Below are 21,064 nucleotides of genomic sequence, written 5' to 3' on the forward strand. Positions count from 1 at the left end.
AATTCTGAGTTTAGTGAGGCCCCAAAGTTGGCGTGTGTCTGAATAGCTAGCCTGTGATGGCTGAGCTATGTACTCAGAATATTGCAAAATGTGCTTTCGCCGAAAAGCTATTTTAAAATCTGGCATAGCGATTGTATAAAGGAGTTCTGTATCTATAATTCTTAAAATAATTATGTATTTTGTCAACGTTTATGATGAGTAATTTAGCAAATTCACCGGAAGTTTGTGGTGGGTATGCTAGTTCTGAACATCACATGCTAATGTAAAAAGCTGTTTTTTGATATAAATATGAACTTGATTTAACAAAACATGCATGTATTGTGTAACATAATGTCCTAGGAGTGTCGGCGTTCGGCGCTTTCTCCACACTCCCTGATGATGTGACCATAATGATAACATAAGAGGATATAAAATGAGGTCCCAGAATTTGTTCAACAATTTGATTGTAAGATTTACGGCGACAAAAGTATGACAAATGAATCCTTCTCTTTTGTATTATGTTTATCTTGCATAGACCACTAGTTACAATTCACTCACGTGCAAACTACTTTGTTATTCAGGACAAGCTATATACACATATAACAAACTGCATGTAAAATGTTTATATAAGAAAACATTTGCACATACTGCATTTCTCCACTCTCCTCACAACTCCATATTACCTTTGGCATTTCATTAATCACAGCTTGCACCCTTCTGACTGGTGGTTAGGGGACATTACTTTTGCATTAATCATGCTCAATCTCTAAATAAATGGAATCTATGGATTTCACATGACTGGGAATACAGACATGCATCTGTTGGTCACAGATAACTTAGAAAAAATAAAAGAGCACACTTTTCCAGTGTGCCAGTGGCCATCAAAGGTGAGCATTTGCCCAATGAAGTTGGTTACAATGCCGAACTGCAGTCAGGTCAAGACCCTGGTGAGGATGATGAGCACGCAGATGAGCTTCCCTGAGACGGTTTCTGACAGTTTATGTAGAAATTCTTTGGATCTGCAAACCCACATTTTCATCAGCTGTCCGGGTGGCTGATCTCAGACGATCCCACAGGTGAAGAAGCCGGATGTGGAGGTCCTGGGCTGGCGTGGTTACACGTGGTCTGCGTTTGTGAGGCCGGTTGGACGTACTAACGAGGGGAGAGTGAAACAAATGCTCAAGTAGGACTGCTTTCCTACGGCCATATACCATAATACATTGATCTCTGCCAGAAAAAGATCAATGAAAATAAAATGCAGAAACAAAACAAATCTGTAGTGGTGACATGATCAAATACAACGACATCCACAGATTCCACACATTCATCTCATATGTCAACATTGATTGCATTGGTCTCTCAAGCGAGGCCCTTCCCCCGGGGACAAAGCTCCACACACGCCCCACCCCGGCTCCCGATCCAGGCATTGAAGATGTTAATAAAATATCTGTTTGTTATCTGCCCACAGGTGGCACAGTAGGCTACTCTGGCGAATTTCAATGATGTCCTGTCTGTCCATCAAATTGTGCGGCGTTGAATGATCATTGAGAAGCAAAATAACAGTTGTATGTTGTTAATACGCACATTGTTTTACTCCAATGCAATGTGTAGACAAGACTGCACGTTAGGCTACACAGGTTGTCACGTAGGCAGTGTAGTGCTGCTGGAGCACACGTCAGCCAGGGCAAAACATATGACCCCTCAAGGAAGGCCCCAGCGTGATCTGAACTCACAACCCCCTGGTTTACAAGAACATCGCGCTAACCATTGAGCTATGGAGCCATGACTGAAGCCATAAAACCCAGTAACTCGCCACAAAAATTCTCTTCTGGATGTTCTTCTGGGTGTTGGTGTTAAATGGTAACATGTTAACCTGATAGATGTCATTTCTGTGCTGGCTGTTCTGTTGACACGAGACATAAGCTACTACAACAACAACATAATTCTTCACAAGGTATGTATACATTGGGAGCAGAATTGAACACACATCGGGATTGTACTGACCTGGATTAAAACATGTGACCCTTTAGTCAAGGCCAGGGGTCGCGAGAATTGAACTCGCGACCCCTGGTTTACAAGACCAGTGCTCTAACCACTGAGCTATGGAGCCTTACCTACTCACACCTTGAGACAACAGGTCATTTACATATCACAACTGGCTCTTGCCAATTCACAGACAGAAGGCCACACCTCATGCCACTCACTCCACCACACAGCTGCTAGGGCAGTCTGGCCCAACCAGCTAAACAGGCTGTTAGCATATGAAGCAAAGTCAACTACTCTAGGCTTGAGTGTCTGCTGGTTTTTAGTCTTCCTGTTACATCGTGATCTACATGAGATTTAGACCAGAGAAACACAATACACATTTTTACATGCCAATTGGACCTGCAATAAAACACACACACACACACACACACACACACATCTGTGGCACTGCCAGGACTTGCCACTAGAAGGCAGCAACATACCATCAAATGCATTAACATTGACAGAAAACAGCCTACAACTGATCACTGCAATTTTATTGTCTGTTGCTGCGCTCTAGTGGCGAGTCCTAGCAGTGCCACAGAGAGTGTTTATTAGTCACATGCGCAGGGTTGCAGATGTAAATGCAGGGTACAGTGAATATCTTAAGCTACTACAGTACAGGTCAAAGGGAACTGAATCATACAATAGTAACATAATAATAATGACATATTTACAACTAACATGATAAATGTCCATTGGGTGGGGGCACTATCTGGCAGCACTTCTACCCAAGATCTGCAGGGCAGCGGGAACAACTACATACACAAATCACAGCATCAGGACCACGACAGTCCAGAAACTGGTCAATGCTGGTTTAGATGCGACGGAGATTATGTCAGTGAGTGGGCGTCGGTACAGAACAAAAAGAGTGGGTCGCGTCCATAGATACAGAACAAAAAGAACGAATGACTGGGTCGCGTCTCTAGCAACCCTAGATTTGTGTCGGGACTATATCTTGTGGAAGGATGAAATAGTACGAATAAATTAATCAAAATAACATTTATAATGAAAATATGTCTAACATTATTTGAATATGTTTGTAACCCGTTGTATAAAAGTGATAATGTCCTCGAAGCCAGTGTTCGGCAGATATATTGGGACGGTTTGCCGGCCCGAGTCGAACACCCATGCCAATATATCCTCCAATCACTGGCTTCTCGGGCATTATCACTTAAATGTCCTACACAGTTTTCGTGTAATTTTATGATTTCATGTCTATTGGCTGTTTAGTGATGAACAAAACTGGAAATTGCTTCTCTGATGTTTTCAAGTAGCATCCCTGAGATGACTAATACAATAAATTATGGACAGTGTAGCTCACACATGCATAATCTATGAGAATTACTGCCTTACCTCAATTAGCCACAAAATCCCTAGTTTGAAAGCGACTGTTTTCTGGAAGCTGTGCCATTCCATTTTCCCTAGATTTTCCCCCCACGTGGGCCAGCCCCCTATCAATTCGTGTTCCAGTCAATGAGTTCAGCCCCTCGCTACTTGAGTGACAGCTAGCAAGAATCAGAGAAGAGCGAGAGAGACCGCAATGACGTGGTGCACACATGTGATGTAGTACGCAATTGTCGGGGACAACTTTTGGCTCATGAGCGCTACTTTCAGAACTACTGGCTAAAAACTAATCAAAGTACCGGAAAATCCCTTTAAACTACATGTACAGTAGCACCAAATGTTCCAATACAATAACATTCTAAATGTTGATACTGTCGGTGCTTTTTAAAATATTAAATCTCAATCTAGGTTGCCAAACTCACACAGAAACAAGCCTGGGCAGGATAACGAATAGCTTTAACACGGGAATAGTGTAAAACACAAAAACAAGTTGAATTTTACATCTAATGAAGGAATGAATGAGTCATGGGGGTTCTGGTCCTCAAGGAGGGAGCAGTCGTTTTCCCCCGTGTTGTCACAATTAACTGTCACAAATGTATTAACTCACGGCCTGTTTGCAATTATATGGTGTGGTTTAGTATGGGTATATATATATATATAAGTGATTTACTGTCTACATTGGTCTGGGTTTAGTTCTGCTGTCCTGATGCACTTACCCAACATGACCACTAGAGGGTACCAAACATCCACAGGAGTGCCCGCTTTCTCCACCACACACTGAATACAGAAAACACAATGTTTTAGGTCTGAAAAATACAATTCTACCCCCCAGGGGGAGAAAAGTTGGAAACGCTTCCGGTTATGCGTGTCATCCTTGCGCTATTTGAAGGGCATTCTTCTCTGTTCCAAATGTTCTTAATTTTTCCAAATGTCTCCTCCAGTCAGAGCTTCAGCTTGTTTTAAATATGAGAAAGAGAGCAAAATCCACCAATGGAAGCCTAGCTTGTTCCAAATGTTTTTACCCAATCATCGTCCTACAAAGTTCTAGTAACGTCAACACATCACAAAAATCTTCATCTGGCAGCCATTGATTGATCATACCGAGTATCTGAGGTAATTTTACTTAATTTGCAGCCAAGTTAACATCAACGACTATAAATGTGGTGAAATATGACTATAACACGTGTAGCCAACCGATTTTTTTTTTACTACAAGGGCTATCCGAACTGTGTAATTTAACAACGTCTGTAGATCGCTAGCTACTGTATCTATAGTATAGTGTGCTGAATGTTGCGCACAGACATTGATGATACCTGGTGAATATATGAGGGGATTGTGTGCTTAGTTGGCAAAGAAATAAAAATAATCGTCGAGTAAGTGTGGTGAAATATGACAACAAGTTTAGCCAATCGAATTGTTTGACTACAGGGGCTACCCGAACTGTGTAATTTAACAACGTCTGTAGATCGCTAGCTACTGTAAACAAGGTTTACAAAGCTCACAAACCTGTAAAATCGTAGCTAACATTTATATCAACTCAAAGTTGGAATTCTATACTATTTAATTGTCTATTTCCCTTCGTTTTTTCATGGCATGCGTTTGAAGTGTATGCAGTTGAATGCATTGTATGATATGTGTCTTTCTATGAATTTAACTCAACTGAATTTAAATGCATATGAGTGAATAATCAACCTAACCCTAAGCCGGCACCCCCCCAAACCATACCACTGATATCATCCTATGCCCTGTCCTCCTCCTAGGAGACCTATCAAGCAAACGTAAGTTCCTTTATATGTATCTAATACAGTTATGCTGTCACTTGTCACTGCACTCATCAGTCATGATAATTGTTTTGTTTTTTCTTGCATCCTAAGATGGAAACTCCAAAGTTCCGGTTCACGCCCTCACAGGAGTTGGTCCTCAAGGCCACACCTCAGGCAGTGAAGGTGGCCGCTGACGGCCCCCCTGCTTCGGTGCTCAGGGCCCTCCTGTGAGGGCTAAGAAGTGGGAGGAAGTGGAGGCAGAGGCTCGAGCCCGCGTCATCTCCGAGGGAGGTGACCCCGGTGCAGAGATGGTCGTCCTGAGCCGGTGCACGGTTCAGTTCGGCAAGTACCGGGGTCAGACCTTCAAGTGGATGATGGAGAACGACGTGGGCTACATGGTGCACGTGGTAACAGTGCATCAGAAGGAGAGGGCGCGAGAGCGCAGTGTTTCCCAGCATCCCCTGATGGCCAACAAGGACGCCTTGACTCGCTACTCGTGCGCCTATCCGGCCTTCGATGAGATGGTCAGGTTCAACCGGGCGCACGAGGAAGCTAAAGTCCTGTCCTCCCAGCCAGGTGAGTTTGTTTAATTCTCCTCATTTTATGTAAGATGTAACTCTGTTGCTCTGACAGTTAATTGGTTCCCGTGCTGATTTCAGGCCAGGAGGGCAAGGCCCTTGTTGGCATCGGGAAGTACAAGTGGGACACGCTGCAGGACCTGTATGAGGCTACGGGTGCGGACAGGATAAAGTAAGGGGCGCGTGTCTTTTGTGTTTTCTATGTTCATCTCTTTATTTTTTATGCAACATTTTACATCTGAAACGTTCCCTCTGCTTTGTCTCACACACAGATATGTCAGGAGCATGAGGACGCAGACACCCCGTTATCCTGGGAGTGCGATGGCCGCCTTGATTAGCTACATCCAACGCAGAGACCAGGAGGGGGTAGCTGCTGTGGCCAGGCCCGCCGCAGCCAGCACCAGCCCCACCAGCACCACCCGGCCCAAGAGTGCGGCTACGTAAGTGTTACATATCATCTTAAAGGAAAATATAACTCTACTTGTTGCACACAGTTGGAAATGATGACATATTTGCTATGTTTTGTTTTCAAAGGCATCTTGGTCCTGCGATCTCTGCGTTCCTTTCAAGGCGCACTCTCGCCCCTGGTGAACTGCAGGCGAAGATGAAGAAACTTATTGCTTCTCAGCCTGCAGTTCAAGGTGAGTGTGAAGTTACACATGTAAGATAAATATGAACTTTTTGGATAAGCTGTGTAGCTCACAATCCTTTCTCTCTCACGTGATATAGGGGTGTCTTTCCCTCGACCAGCACTGCCATCGACCGATCTATCGGACGCAGAGCTGGTCAAAGCAGCTGCTGACATAGACACATGTATGTTTTTACGCCACTATTAATTGACATAGGATATTCTGATACGTTTTGATAAGTATTCAGTTGAAGTTTGCCGACATATTAGTGTTTTAAATATTTTTTCCTATCATCAGCCCAAGGAAATGTATTGGTAAGAGTCATCTGGGTTTAGAGGAGAGTCACTGCATGTATGCACTATTTAATATCTTACCTTGTCATTGTAGCTGTCATCCTGCATGTAGCTGTCATTCTGTATGTCACTTAATCATGACTTCTCTTTCTCTTTTCCATTTTAATCACTAATTTCATTTCAGTTTTACACTCAAACTTGACCAACACTCATTTAATATTTTAACTGAATCACTGTTATCTACATTTGTAATATGTCTGTCAATTCATGCTTGCATTTATTTTATTTATTCATTCATTCATTCATTTAACCAATTTATTTCTGTGTCACTGCAAAAGCCGTAGCCCCACAGGTCCCCCGATCGCTCCCTCGGCCTCTGCCTCTAACTTCACAGGTCCCGGTCCATGCCCCGGTCCATGCCCAGAGCGAAGAGGAGGATTTGCCCCGGCAGTCCTTCCTGCCTCCAAGGCCCTCCTCAAAAAGTGCTGAGGTAAATTCATCAACTGTAATTACTCCACATTGTTAAGATATTAAACACTATGCCAAATTGGACACCAATTTGATTACCATCCCTTCTCCCCGCCCCATCACTCTCTCCTCTCACTCAGCTGCTGCTCCCAGAGAGTTGGCGTTCATCTCTCACCAAGGAGCAGCAGCGGTGGATCGGCCACACGCTGTTCACCAGGAACAGTTTTGGGAGGTCGACACTCGCCACCGACCTGGTCACGTGGTGGACGCCTCCCCAACCGCGGCCGATCTACAATCAGCCACCCGCATCCCCTGACCCCTTCTTCGCATGTCAGCTGTTCCTTTGGATGCCCGTACGTATATGGGCATACAAGCTGGCATGTCCCCAGTCTGGGTGCAGAGGCACACTCTGCAAGGCTGGGCTCTACAAGACCATCCGGAGGGTCTTGGACATCGACCGCTGGTATCTCATGGCCACTGAGTACCTGGAATGCGGTCGGTGTAAGAAGAAGGTCGCGGGGTGGTCACGGGACCTTGTCAGTCAGCTGGACGCTCGGCATCGCTGCCAGTTTCCAGCAATATTGACATACAAGTAAGTTCACAAGATTTTGTTAGTTAGTAATAAAGTAAAATGAATGCATGTCATTCATATGCTTTATATCTCTCTCTCTCTCTCTCTCTCTCTCTAGGCTGTCCTGTGACCTGCGGGTTGTGAGGATGCTGAGGTCGCGCACTTTGGGGAACAGTGCGTCACAGACCTACAGCAAGCTGTGTGAAAGTCACAGCGAGTCGTGGATGCGGAGTTGTATACGGTACCTCGGGGAGTGCGAGCAGTTTCTGGCCTTGAGCACTGGGCGGCAGTTCACTTATCCACCGGAGATGCCCCCGGTGCCCTCACCCGTCTGGCTGCTGACAGTCTACAGCCATGACGTGCTGTCGCGGCTGGACGAGGTGAAGGCCAGGGTCACCTCCATCTTTGGGTCCATCTTAAAGATGGACTCTACAAAGAAGGTGAGTTTTCACTTAGAAATGTAAAGATAAGTCATGTCTGATTTTGTGTGTGTGTGTGTGTGTGTGTGTGTGTGTGTGTGTGTGTATGTATATATATATATATATATATATATATATATATATATATATATATATTAATTAATTAATTAATTAATTAATTAATTAAAATAACGTCTTGACCTTTCTGTCTTTGTGTGTCTGTCTCCAGGTGACTAAAAAGCTTGCGGGTACCGCTGCAGACACGGCCGCCTGGGTTACCAACGTTGGTAACGAGCATGGGCAGGTCCTCGTCAGTGTCCTCACTGCTGGTGAGGGCGAGGGCCTGCTCCCCATGGCGGCTGGTCTCATGGAGCGGTACCGGCTCGCCGGGTGGCGCCCCCCCAGCTCATGTACGTGGACCGAGACTGCTGCTCCAGCTTCGGCGGATCAAAGACAGCTGCCATGTTCAATGAGTGGGACCGGCTGGTGGTTCGGCTGGACATCTGGCACCTGATGCGGCGGTTCGCGTCAGGTGTCACCACTGAGAGCCACCAGCTCTACGGTCCCTTCATGCGGCAGCTGTCAGTCTGCATCTTTGAGTGGGATGCAGGCGATGTCCGCAGACTGCTGGAGGCCAAGAGGTCTGAGCTGGAGGGGAAGCACGGGATGGTCGGCCTCACCGAGGCGGAGGTTTCGAGGAAGATCGGCAGGAAGGAGATGGCGCTTCACTGTCGGCGTCGTACGCGTGGGGCTGCGGCGACTGAAGTCCTTCTCCTTGACCTCCTCGAGACCTTCAACGGCGAGAAGGGGGTCGATACCCTGGGCATCCCGTTGCTGGACTCAATCCGCATCCAGGAAATCTGGAATGAGCAGAGGCGCCACCTCCACTGCATACAGGACCCACCCGGTGTACAGCTGTACACCGAGACTGGCAAAATCACCAAGGGCAGCGTGATTTTGCCGGTTTATCGCTGCGCACGGGGCTCCACATCCTTGGAGTCATTCCACCTCCACCTCAACCGGTTCATCCCAGGTAATTGTCATTGTGGAGCTTAATGTTTAATGTTAACAGCAACAGCTCTCCCACCCTAATCATGTATTGTTCTCTCAGGTACCAGGGCAAATGCAATGCATTTCCAGGCATTCCTGTTGGATGGACTGGTGAGGTGGAACGAGGACCGTGCGCAGACAGCAGTTGAGGGAAAGAACAGGCAGCCCCTGCTCTCCTACAGTGGCCACCTGCAGCACATCCTTAACCTTAGCAGCCAAAGGGTGCTTGGCAAGGAACAGGTTAAGGACTACTCCAAGCCTAGCAAGTACACGGGTAAGTCGAGTAAGAGAATGAACATTTACATCCCATTAACACTTCCCTACTCTGCTTTTGCCTGATTTTTTTAAATATATTTTTTGCTTTAATAGGGGAACTCCTCGGAGTGGAGTACCTGTACTCGCAGACTGGCAGAGTGCTGCAGGATGTCAGTGTGGACCCTGACTTTCCGGAAGAGGCAGCCGCCGTCGAGCTGCTCGACGAGGAGGACGAGGGCTTTCAGGAGGATGTGGACCCGACGGTCCACATCCCTCATGTCACTCCCATGATCGCCCCCGTCCTCCAGCTCAGCGGCACCTCTGTCAGGGGAACCCGCTGACGCACCCAGGTCTGGGCCATCCAGTCCCACCGCCCCTGAAGACGGAAGCTCTCCTGAGGCCCCTGATCAACACGGTTCTCCTCACCCTGAACACTCCTCTGATTCAGAGGTAATTATAATTGACCTTTTCTGGTGTTGAGAACAAAAATACATGCTATTGCAACCTCTTTGAAATGTGGAATTGAGACCTAAACTCCATTAATACTCACAGTAATCATTCAGTAAACAAACAGGGTTATTAATTTTTTTAAACCTAGTTTAATTTCAAAATAATCCGTCAGTGTGATTTATCAGTTACACAATGTAAAATAACATCTATTTCCTTTGTAGAAACATCTTATGTGTGACATCGTCCTCATCGATTCTTTCATGTCTCTTTATCTTCAGGGGGGAGACTCAAGGCCCTGATGCAATGCCGGGGTACCAGCATGTCCGCAGGCTTGCCAGGGCCTTGGTGGAGGTGAGGAGCCGTCAGGGGCTGTCGGACCGCAGGGTAGACGGTCTGGTGGCGCTGTGGCTGGCGCTGCCAGACTTTGACAAGCAACGTTTGATCTACCCTGCCCGGCACCAGGAGAGGATCGTTCAGGGGCGGTTCAAGGCATCGAAGGGGAAGTCGTCCATTATCCTAGGAAAAGACTCTCTCCAACGGTATGTTGTTAGTGTTCATGTCCTCCACCTTACTATTATATTGCCTGCCTTTACATTAAGGTTCATCATTTTTCAATGTTCTCTAATTATTTATCTCCTCTGTTTCAGTTGCCTTCTCGGACTCAACTCGGGCCCTGCCAATTGGCCAGGCACCAGCCGTTTGGTGGAGGCAATTTGCAGTCAGCTCTGCCAAATCCATCCCAGCGCCACGCAGTCTGCCGGCGTCAAAAAGAGCAGGTGGGCGCTCATTCTGGCTGACTACGTGGCCATCCGGGAGGCAGTGCTGAACAGCCCGAGGTTGATGGCCCAGACCAACATTCAGCTCTTTGAGCTGAATCAAAGGACCATCAGTCAGTGGTAAGACATTAACTTATGGAAGACTTGTTACATAAAGCCATGTGACTAATGACAATCTGAGTGACAGCTTGCGTTTGTTTTCTCTACCTGTTTCAGGTACTCTCGGCGTCAGAAGGAGAGGGAGAGGATGGTGCTGCAGCAGGGATTGGGGCTCGCTGTTGCCCCCAGCGTCACCGCCCAGCCCCTCCCTGAAGCCAAGCCCCTCCACTACCAGCGGGAGGGAATCCAGGCACCCTTCCCTTTCCCTACGCCGCCCCCGGTCCCACGCCAGACCACCCAGCAAGGACAGCCCGCCCAAGCGCCCATTCAGCCAGCCCACCTGGAGCAACAACCCCCCGCACTTCCCGGCCCCTCCCAAGCCCAAGGACAACATACGGGCCGCTCTTCACCTCCTCCAGTGCCAAGGACAACGGCTTGGAGGAGGAAGAGGATGGCGGACGACACAGAGGGCGTGGCGGCCGGGAAGAGAAGGCAACGTGAGCATTACGTCTGCGCCAAATGCGGGTTGCCGAAGCGGCGGGAGACGGGCCACAGCCGCTTCGGCGGCGTAGCGTTCTGCTCTGTGACTGCGGGGGGTAAGACCGTGGCCCAGTGGCTGGCGGAAATGAAGGACGCTAAAGGGAGAGGTGAAGGACACTGAGCCACTGGCTGGGTGGTTGGACGTTTTTTTTTGTAAATAGTTCACTGTTCCCCTCTACCTGGACCGAGACCTTGAGCGCGGTGTAGAGGCTTGTGTGTTATGATGACCCTCAGAACTGCCTGTAGTCTATAAGACTACTGGTAGGGTCACCCATGGTAGGCAGTTATGAGGCGAGACACCAGACTAACATCGGTCCGTTCCCAAGCAAAATGCATGTTTTAATTAGCACATTAACATTTTATTTACATAGTTCAATTAAAGGACTGTATAGCAAAGACAGACAGACAGGATAGTGATGAACCTGTAAAAAAACTAGGATAGACATTAAAATATACAAATCAAACATGATTTATCAATACATTTTCAAGTGAAAACTCAACTTTTTGGTAGAGCTAAGCTAATGTTCTTTTTCTACAGCAGTAGCTATAACACATGAATAGCTTACCTTTTGCTAGTATAGACATTTCTGTCCACAGGTCGGGCCAAGATGCACTAGCGCCAATGTTATACATACACATGACTGTTAAAAGAAATAGATAGAGCCTGTATGAATGCACACACACACAATATAATATATATATATATATACTGTAACATTACATTAATTACTGTGTGTTATTCGATTTGTAAAGATTGCTGACATTTGTTCATTGGATTTAAATTGCAATAATAATTGTCTTTCATTAAAACTCCAAGACTGGGCCTCTGTGTCTATTGTCATCACTGTTTAGACCTGGTGCACATGGCTACTTAATATGCATTGTTGACACACACAGCAGCTGCCAAACTCCTCCTCTCACCCAGCAAAACCCCCGTTTCCCTCCTCCTTGGACAGAGAAGAATGGGCAATATCTTCTAGCAGTCTCATTGACGGTTAATCTCTGGAACCACGCTGATACTCACAATTACTTAAAACACAAGTCAACCACCGCTATACACACACAGCACTTTTGGAGATACTATTTAAAAGATTCTAACAGATGCCTTTCACCGACCCGGAGAGCAGGCTGGGGGTTATGTAGAGTAGCGGGCTGTGCTGTGATTGGTGTCGTTAGACAAAAACCAGGCTGTATCCCCCCTCCATTCCCCCATAACACTCTTTGCTAGGCTAGTAGAAACTAAACTTATCTTAAATCTGTATCTAGTGGCAGCTTTTACATAGAGCTATGACAGGTCAGGCTTAGTGTGTGTGCTTTGAACACTTTCACATCTGTAAACAGCAGAAACTCCTACCAACAAGGAGGGGATAAACTAAAGACATTTGTGATACACTCACAAGTCGCCATCTTGGATTCTTTTTTTTAAACCAGTCTTCTTTCACGTCCGCTGGTGCAGTACTGATTCTGTCCGCCAGATGGGGCTCCATCCACAGCAAATAAGACTTTGCAGAGGGCTGATATAAACGCTGTTCCACCTAGCAGCCAGAAAGTCAAGTCTGTTGACAGCAGATGGACATTTTAATAATTTCACACGTTTGACATCAACACATTTCTACAATTTAGAATAAATGGTAAAATACAACAACCATGTTTTCCCAGAGGAATCTATATATTAGAAGACAAAGTTCAAAGTAGACAAACTCCAAAATGGAGGGGAGTGAAACAGTTTTAATATAAATGGGTTGCACTTTAGAATGCAGCAGCACTGAATAAAGTGGTGGTAATTACATGTGGTAAGTAACAAGTTATAGCTAGCTACTCACACCGAAGTGCAGCGGAACGTGTGTAGCTAGTCTGAAGGTGCCCCAGTAACTGTTATCTGCGCGTTAGAGATGTCGACGATGTCTGAAGGGAATGCGTGGCCATAACATAGTTAACTTTGACTTTTCAACAGCAGCAGCTATAACATTAAGTATTTTATAGAACCAGAGCAACTCAAGCTTACCTTTCGCAAGCAAGTATATAACTTTCAGGGTGTGGTTCTGGTAGCTGCTAACCCGTATTTTCGATAGATTACAGTATCCCAAATGCGCTCTCATCAGAGATGGCTCTTCATAGTTCAACGCCAATCAACGCTCGAGGCGCCCTATCGCCGCAAATTGTCTACACACTCCTGGAGATGGTTGAAAGAAATAGACCCTGCTCTGCATGCATTATGCAACTATCCATGTACACACTAGGCCTACACACAAAATAAAATGTGGTGGTTGTTACTCCAGATATGACGTTTGAGAACCACGGTAGACGGTTTGAAGAACGTTTTTGAGTAGCGATTCTAGAGGCATGTTTCTAATATCAGTGCGCCATACTATATTCTATCTGCCATTTCCAGAGAGGCAACGTGCAAAAACAACGGTATTCCAACCACTCAGGCTGACGTCAACATTGAAGGATCATACCTGAAATATTGATGTCATTATGTCAACCAATTTTCAACATAGATGGAAAATATTGTAGAATGTGTTGACTTTGTAAATCTGAAAAACGCAAGATCAGCTAATGTTTACTATCAGAGAAAACAATAAACTGGGCAAATTTACCTACAGTTGTTTATTCCATTCTAAACCCTATCCTGGCCTGCGTATATACACTACATTACCAAAAGTGTGTGGACACCAGCTCGTTGAACATCTCATTCCAAAATCATGGGCATCAATATGGAGTTGGTCCTCCCTTTCCACTAGATGTTGGAACATTGCTGCGCTGACTTGCTTCCATTCAGCTACAAGAGCACTGATGTTGGGCGATTAGGCCTGCCTCTCAGTCGGCATTCCAATTCATCCCAAAGGTGTTCAATGGGGTTGAGGTCAGGGCTCTGTGCAGGCCAGTCAAGTTCTTCCACACCGATCTCGACAAACCATTTCTGTATAGACTTCACGTTGTGCAAGACAAGTAACGAGTAGCAAAATCACTAGCCTATGTCAATCTACTATTCCCCCATAGTAGAACAGTTTACCTATTCTATTGGTCAGCTTGTTGAGAAAGCGTGAATGTTTGTTCCATAATGCAATTAGCAGGAAACCCTGTCAAAAGCGCACTGCACATCCAAGCTGTTTCCTATGACAGAGATTCAAATATCCATCAGAAATGTAAAAAGAGTGGAGATGTAATATGCAACAACTAGCATGGGTTGCTAATATGACTAGGATTGTGCCTTTGGCTATGGACAATGAAAGAAAGTTGATATAAAATAATTGCCTCCATAGATATGGTCTGATTTTGGCTAGGCTACTTTGAAGCAAGGTAAGACCTGCACATCATAATATGTATTAAAACTTTCAGGTTTCAAAATGCATACCGTCTTCAGCTCATTGCAAAGTGGTGTGTGACACGCTGATGAAGCCTGCCTTCCTTTGCCTATGTATTTGCTGAATGAGATGCTGTAGCAGCAGCTCTCGCGCTGTCTGACAGATTTTCCGCTCAAAGGCTCTGTATATGTATGCTGTACGAGTGTGATAAGATACATAACGAATATACTGTACACACGCCAATTTAATTCCACTAAATTATGCAAAATAACAGACTGATATGCATGACCAGTCAAATGTACACTGAACAAAAATATAAAATGCAACATGTAAAGTGTTGGTCCCATGTTTCATGAGCTGAGATAAAAAATCCCCAAAATCTTCCATATGCACGACAAGCTTATTTCTCTCAAAGTTGGTGCACAAATTTGTTTACATCCCTGTAAGTGAGCATTTCTCCTTTGCCAAGATAATCCATCCACCTGACAGGTGTGGCATATTAAGAAGCTGATTAAACAGCATTACCATTACACATGTGCCCCTTGTGCTGGGGGCAATAAAATGCCACTTTAAAATGTGCAGTTGTCACATGACACAATACCACAGATGTCTCAAGTTTTGAGGGAGCGTGCATTTGACATGCTGACTTCAGGAATATCCACCAGAGCTGTTGCCAGAGAATTTAATGTTAATTTCTCTACCGTAAACTGCCTCCAACTCCATTTTACAGAATTTAGCAGTACGTCCAACCGGCCTCACAATTGCAGACCACGTGTAACCACGCCAGCCCAGGACCTCCACATCCGGCTTCTTCACTTGCAAGATCGTTTGTGCTGGGGAGTATTTCTGTCTGTAATTAAGCCCTTTTGTGGGGAAAAACTCATTCTGATTGACTGGGCCTGGCTCCCACCTTATTCGTTTTCCCCCAAAAAAGGGCTTTATTACATGGCTGCAGGGCCTAATGAATTTATTTCAATTGACTGATTTCCCTATATGAACTGTGGAATCTCAGTAAAATCTTTCAAATTGTTGCATGTTGCGTTTATATTCTTCAGTATATTTCCAGCAATGAATAAGCTAAACAACATTTATTACTCTCCCAGATAATTGGCAGGCACCAATTTTAATTATCGCTTTTCTATTATTATTCTAATTATTATTATTATTTTTAATTAAAATCGGTCAAAAGTCAGCTATTACCGGTTAATGGAAACCCTGCACCGTGGATACCATTTGTGCCTTCGGAAAGTATTCAGACCCCTTAACTTTTTCCCTCATTTTGCTACGTTACAGCCTTATTCTAAAATGTATTTCCAAAATAAATATTATAGCTTGAATACATTTTAGGGTATCTGTGGAGTATATTGAAACGTATTTTGACTTGTTGAAACAAAGTTTAGGGGTAGATTTTCTGATTCCTTTCTCTTCAAGTTGAACGAGTGGATTACTCAAATCGATGGCGCCAACTAACAGACTTTTTGGGATATAAAGAAGGATTTTATCTAACAAAACGACACTACATGTTATAGCTGGGACCCTTTGGATGACAAATCAGAGGAAGATTTTCAAAAAGTAAGTGAATATTTAATTGTTATATGTGAATGTATGAAACCTGTGCCGGTGGAAAAATATTTTGATGTGGGGCGCCATCCTCAAACAATCCCATGGCATGTTATCGCTGTAATAGATACTGTAAATTGGACAGTGCAGTTAGATTAACAAGAATTTAAGCTTTCAGCCGATATAAGACACTTATATGTACATACATGTTTAAAATCCATAATATTTATGATTGTTTATTTGAATTGGGCGCCCTCCAGTTTCAACGGAAGTTGTCCCGCTAGCGGGACACCTAGCCCTAAGAAGATTTATTAATACATTTTAGAATACGGCTGTATTGTAGCAAACTGTGGAAAAAGTCAAGGGGTCTGAATACTTTCTGAATGCACTGTATGTCTTTGTGTCAACGCCTTCAAGAATGCAAAATTCTCTACGCCACTAAGGTACCTTTCGAGCTAATAGACTATGTTAGTTTACATTTCCTCTTCCAAGGAACTGTGGGGATGTCAAAACAATAACTGTCTACCAAATCTCTTCACTTTTAAAATGTTGATTACTTCTACTTGCCATTATCATTCACCTGATAAGACGTGATTTTATATTTTTGCTAACATATGATGAGGGTCCCTGGTTTGCCTGGCCGGGGGTCTCTGGGCAAGAAAAGTTTGAAAACCCCTAGGCTATATCATTTAAATACATTTTTTAAATATGTTTACTATAGAACTACACTTCTACTAAACTCAGCAAAAAAATAAACGTCCTCTCACTGTCAACTGCGTTTATTTTAAGCAAACTTAACATTTGCATGGGAAACAGTGTTTAAACCCTTTACAATGTAGATCTGTGAAGTTATTTGGATTTTTACGAATTATCTTTGAAAGACGGGCCTGGAAAAGGGACATTTCTTTTTTTGCTGAGTTTATATGTACAGTAGCCTATATATAGGCAGCAGCCAATAGAAGGGAATAGAGTAAAGCCGACTGTGCACTGTGTAAAGTATGCCATGTCATCTATCCTTGGGATGCAGTTATGCCCATGTATAAATTATGTGGTTCTCTGTAGCTCAGTTGGTAGAGCATGGCGCTTGCGATGCCAGGAGAGTGGGTTTGATTCCTGGGACCAGCCATACGTAAAATGTATGCAAACATGACTGTAAGTCTCTTTTGGATAAAAGCGTCTGCTAGATGTTATATTATTTGAGTCAGGAATATCTAATAGGTGGGAGAGGCACGTGTTCTTGAGTAAGAGAAGAGAAGATCAAAGTTAAACAGGGTTGCAATGAAGAGCTCAATGGAGCGCATTCCTCCTCTGTTCCAATTGTCCAAATTGTTCCCATTACTCCTCTCCTCCAATCAGACACTTCAGCTTATTCCAATTTAGAGAAAGAGAGCAAAAACCCGCCAATGAAGAGCCTAGCTTGTTCCAATTGGTTGTAAGCCAATCATCGCCCTCCGAAATTGTCTAACTTCACTTCATCACAAAATCTTTTTTTGACAGCCATTGATGATACCCGGTGAGTATATGAGGGAAAAGTTCTTAATTTGCAATGAATGTAACATCAACGACTAGATGTGATGAAATATGACAATAACACGTCTAGCCAATCGAAGTGTTTGACAACAGGGGCTACCCAAACGGTGTATTTTAATAGCGTTTGTAGATCGCTAACTACTGTAGCTATAGAATAGGGTGACGCCTGCTGCTGCGCTGGCAAGTTGGCATTGCCTATAAAAACTTTTTTTGGCAGCCATTGATGATACCCGGTGAGTTATATGAGGTCAGCGCATTGGACTAGTAACCGAAAGGTTGCAAGATCGAATCCCTGAGCTGACAAGGTCAAAATCTGTCGTTCTGCCCCTGAACAAGGCAGTTAACCCACTGTTCCTAGGTCTTCGTTGAATTTATTCTTAACTGATTTTCCTAGTTAAATAAAAGTACAATTAAATGTTTTAAAAAACAAGCTTATAGTGCTATAAGGAATCCTTGGGATGTACTTAACCTTTACCTCAGATGTCAACATTGAAGAATCATACTTAAAATATTGATGTCAACCAATGTTCAACATAGATTACATATATTGTAGAATATGTTGACTTTTTTAAATTCAACATGTTCTAGCACTTATTTTGTATAAAAGCCTTAGATTTGAATTTAGAATCTTGCAAAAATGTATTTACATTACTTCACCACTTCTCCCTACCATTTATTACTATTATGTGATTCGCCTAGTTGGTGTTGTAATGTTAATTCCCATGAGAGGAATTATGATGTGTTATTTTGTGTATAGAGATTGCTGACACATGTAAGATAATGTTAACTTTTTGGATAAGCTGTGTAGCTCACAATCCTTTCTCTTTCCACGTGATATAGGGGTGTCTTCGACCGGCACTGCCACCGACAGAGCTATCGGACGCAGAGCTGGTCAAAGCAGCTGCTGACATAGACACGTATGTTTTTACGTCACTATTAATTGACATAGGACATTTGATAAGTATTCAGTTAAAGTTTGCTGACATATTAGTGTTTTAAATATTTTTTCCTATCATCAGCCCAAGGAAATGTATTGGTAAGAGTCATCTGGGTTTAGAGGAGAGTCACTGCATGTATGCACTATTTAATATCTTACCTTGTCATTGTAGCTGTCATCCTGCATGTAGCTGTCATTCTGTATGTCACATAATCATGAGTTTCTCTTTTCCATTTGAAACACTAATTTCATTTCAGTTTTACTCTCAAACTTGACCAACACTCATTTCATTATTTTGTTACATCCTATCAATGATTGATATTCAAAAAGTTAACATTATCTTACATGTGTAACTAGACACTCACCTTGAACTGCAAGCTGAGAAGCCATGAGCTTCTCCATCTTCGCCTGCAGTTCACCTGGGGTGAGAGAGCGCCTTGACAGGAACGCAGAGATCACAGGACCAAGATGCCTTGGACAGCAAAACATAGCAAATATGTCATCATTTCCAACTGTGTGGAACAAGTAGAATTATATTTTCCTTTAAGATGTTATGTAACACTTACGTAGCCTCACTCTTGGGCCGGGTTTTACTGGCGGGGGTGGTGCTGGCTGCGGCGGGGCTGGCCACAGCAGCTACTCCCTCCTGGTCTCTGCGCTGAATGTAGTCAATCAAGTCAATCAAGGCGGCTATCGCACTCCCAGGATAACGGGGTGTCTGCGTCCTCATGCTCCTGACATATCTGTGAAACACAGCAGAGGGAACATTTCAGATGTAAAATGTTGCATAAAACACACTGATATGAACATAGAAAACACAAACACGTGCCCCTTACTTTATCCTGTCCGCACCCTTAGCCTCGTATAGGTCCTGCAGCATGTCCCACTTGTACTTCCCGATGGCAACAAGGGCCTTGCTCTCCTGGCCTGAAATCAGCATGGAACCAATTAATTCTCAGAGCAAGAGAGTTACATCTTACATACAATGAGGAGAATTAAACAAACTCACCTGGCTGGGAGGACAGGACTTTAGCTTCCTCGTGCGCCCGGTTGAACCTGACCATCTCCGCGAAGGCCGGATAGGCGCACCAGTAGCGAGTCAAGGCGTCCTTGTTGGCCATCAGGGATGCTGGGAAACGCTGCGCTCTTGCTCCCTCTCCTTCTGATGCACCATGTAGCCCACGTCGTTCTCCATCAACCACTTGAAGGTCTGACCCCGGTACTTGCTGAACTGAACTGTGCACCGGCTCAGGACGACCAGCTCTGCACCAGGGTCACCTCCCTCGGAGACGATGCTGGCTCGAGCCTCTGCCTCCACTTCCTCCCACTTCTTAGCCCTCACAGGAGGGCCCTGAGCACCCGAAGCAGGGGGGCCGTCAGCGGCCACTTTTACTGCCTGGGGTGTGGGGTGAAACGGAACCTAGGATTTTCCATTTTAGGAGGCAAGAATAAACTATTATCATGAGTGAGGAGTGCAGTGACAAGTGACAGCATAACAGTAATAGATGCATATAAAGGAATTCACATTTGCTTGATAGGTCTGCAAGGGGGGGGGGGGGCATTGATTATTACTTCAAATGCAGTTTAATTCAGTTTACAAAGAAAGACACTACATACACTTCAAAGGCATGCCATCAAAAAACGAAAGAAAAGTGTCAATTAAATAGTATAGAATTCCAACTGAGTTGATATAAATGTTAGCTAACGTTTTACAGGGTTGTCAGCGGTCAAATACACTTTGTCAGCTTTGTAAACCTTGTTAGGCAATGCTAACTTTCCTGCGCAGCGTCACCCTATACTATATCTACAGTAGCTAGCGATCCACTAACATCATTAAGATAAACATTTTTGGTAGCCCCTGTAGTCAAATAAGTCAGATGGCTAGATGTGTTATAGTCATATTTCATCACATATAGCCGTCGATGTTACATCCATTGCAAATTCTGAACATTTCTCTCATATACTCACCGGGTATCGTCAATGCTGCCAAAAAAACGATTTTGTGATGAAGTGACGTTACGACAATTTCGGAGGGCGATGATTGGCTTACAACCAATTGGAACAAGCTAGGCTCTTCATTGGCGGGTTTTTGCTCTCTTTCTCTAAATTGGAATAAGCTGAAGCGTCTGATTGGAGGAGAGGAGTAATGGGAACAATTTGGACAATTGGAACAGAGGAGGAATGCGCTCTAGAGCGGGAATCCAGGCACCCTTCCCTTTCCCTACGCCGCCCCCGGTCCCACGCCAGACCACCCAGCAAGGACAGCCCGCCGCGCCCATTCAGCCAGCCCACCTGGAGCAACAACCCCCCGCACTTCCGGCCCCTCCCAAGCCCAAGGACAACATACGGGCGCTCTTCACCTCCTCCAGTGCCAAGGACAACGGCTTGGAGGAGGAAGAGATCGGACGACACAGAGGGCGTGGCGGCCGGGAAGAGAAGGCAACGTGAGCATTACGTCTGCGCCAAATGCGGGTTGCCGAGCGGCGG

General features: G+C 44.7%; 2 protein-coding genes, 1 long non-coding RNA gene and 1 other non-coding gene across 8 annotated transcripts; 2 read left to right on the top strand and 2 right to left on the bottom strand.

Moving 5' to 3' along the window:
- Positions 1–860: 860 nt before the first annotated feature.
- Positions 861–20,816, bottom strand: LOC106605421 (uncharacterized). 5 transcript variants are annotated; one of them, XR_006769934.1, is made up of 7 exons: positions 19,587–20,816; positions 19,414–19,504; positions 19,144–19,320; positions 18,943–19,049; positions 12,640–12,798; positions 11,809–11,883; positions 11,557–11,664 (listed from the first exon to the last, which is right to left on the bottom strand). XR_006769934.1 is itself a non-coding variant. In XM_014201058.2 (6 exons), the coding sequence occupies exons 1-5, from the start codon at positions 19,696–19,698 to the stop codon at positions 12,665–12,667; spliced, it is 621 nt and encodes a 206-aa protein (XP_014056533.1). In that variant the 5' UTR covers positions 19,699–20,816; the 3' UTR covers positions 861–1,131; positions 12,640–12,664. The 5 variants fall into 5 exon arrangements, 4 of the variants coding, with proteins under 4 accessions (XP_014056533.1, XP_045574487.1, XP_045574486.1 ...); XM_014201058.2 differs by lacking the exons at positions 11,557–11,664; positions 11,809–11,883 and adding an exon at positions 861–1,131; XM_045718531.1 differs by lacking the exons at positions 11,557–11,664; positions 11,809–11,883 and adding an exon at positions 1,140–4,128.
- Positions 2,011–2,091, bottom strand: trnat-ugu (transfer RNA threonine (anticodon UGU)). Its single transcript has one exon. It is a non-coding gene; the product is annotated as a tRNA-Thr (tRNA).
- Positions 4,136–5,323, top strand: LOC123743137 (uncharacterized). The gene is made up of 3 exons (XR_006769935.1): positions 4,136–4,464; positions 5,112–5,129; positions 5,226–5,323. It is a non-coding gene; the product is annotated as an uncharacterized lncRNA (long non-coding RNA).
- LOC123743042 (uncharacterized) lies at positions 5,336–9,718 on the top strand. The gene is made up of 12 exons (XM_045717737.1): positions 5,336–5,690; positions 5,774–5,864; positions 5,965–6,132; positions 6,227–6,333; positions 6,422–6,505; positions 6,953–7,104; positions 7,223–7,674; positions 7,772–8,093; positions 8,302–8,482; positions 8,605–9,105; positions 9,184–9,396; positions 9,492–9,718. The coding sequence occupies exons 1-12, from the start codon at positions 5,423–5,425 to the stop codon at positions 9,716–9,718; spliced, it is 2,766 nt and encodes a 921-aa protein (XP_045573693.1). The 5' UTR covers positions 5,336–5,422.
- Positions 20,817–21,064: the final 248 nt, after the last annotated feature.

The sequence above is a fragment of the Salmo salar genome, chromosome ssa05 (genome assembly GCF_905237065.1).
Source record: "Salmo salar chromosome ssa05, Ssal_v3.1, whole genome shotgun sequence".
NCBI lineage: Eukaryota > Metazoa > Chordata > Actinopteri > Salmoniformes > Salmonidae > Salmo > Salmo salar.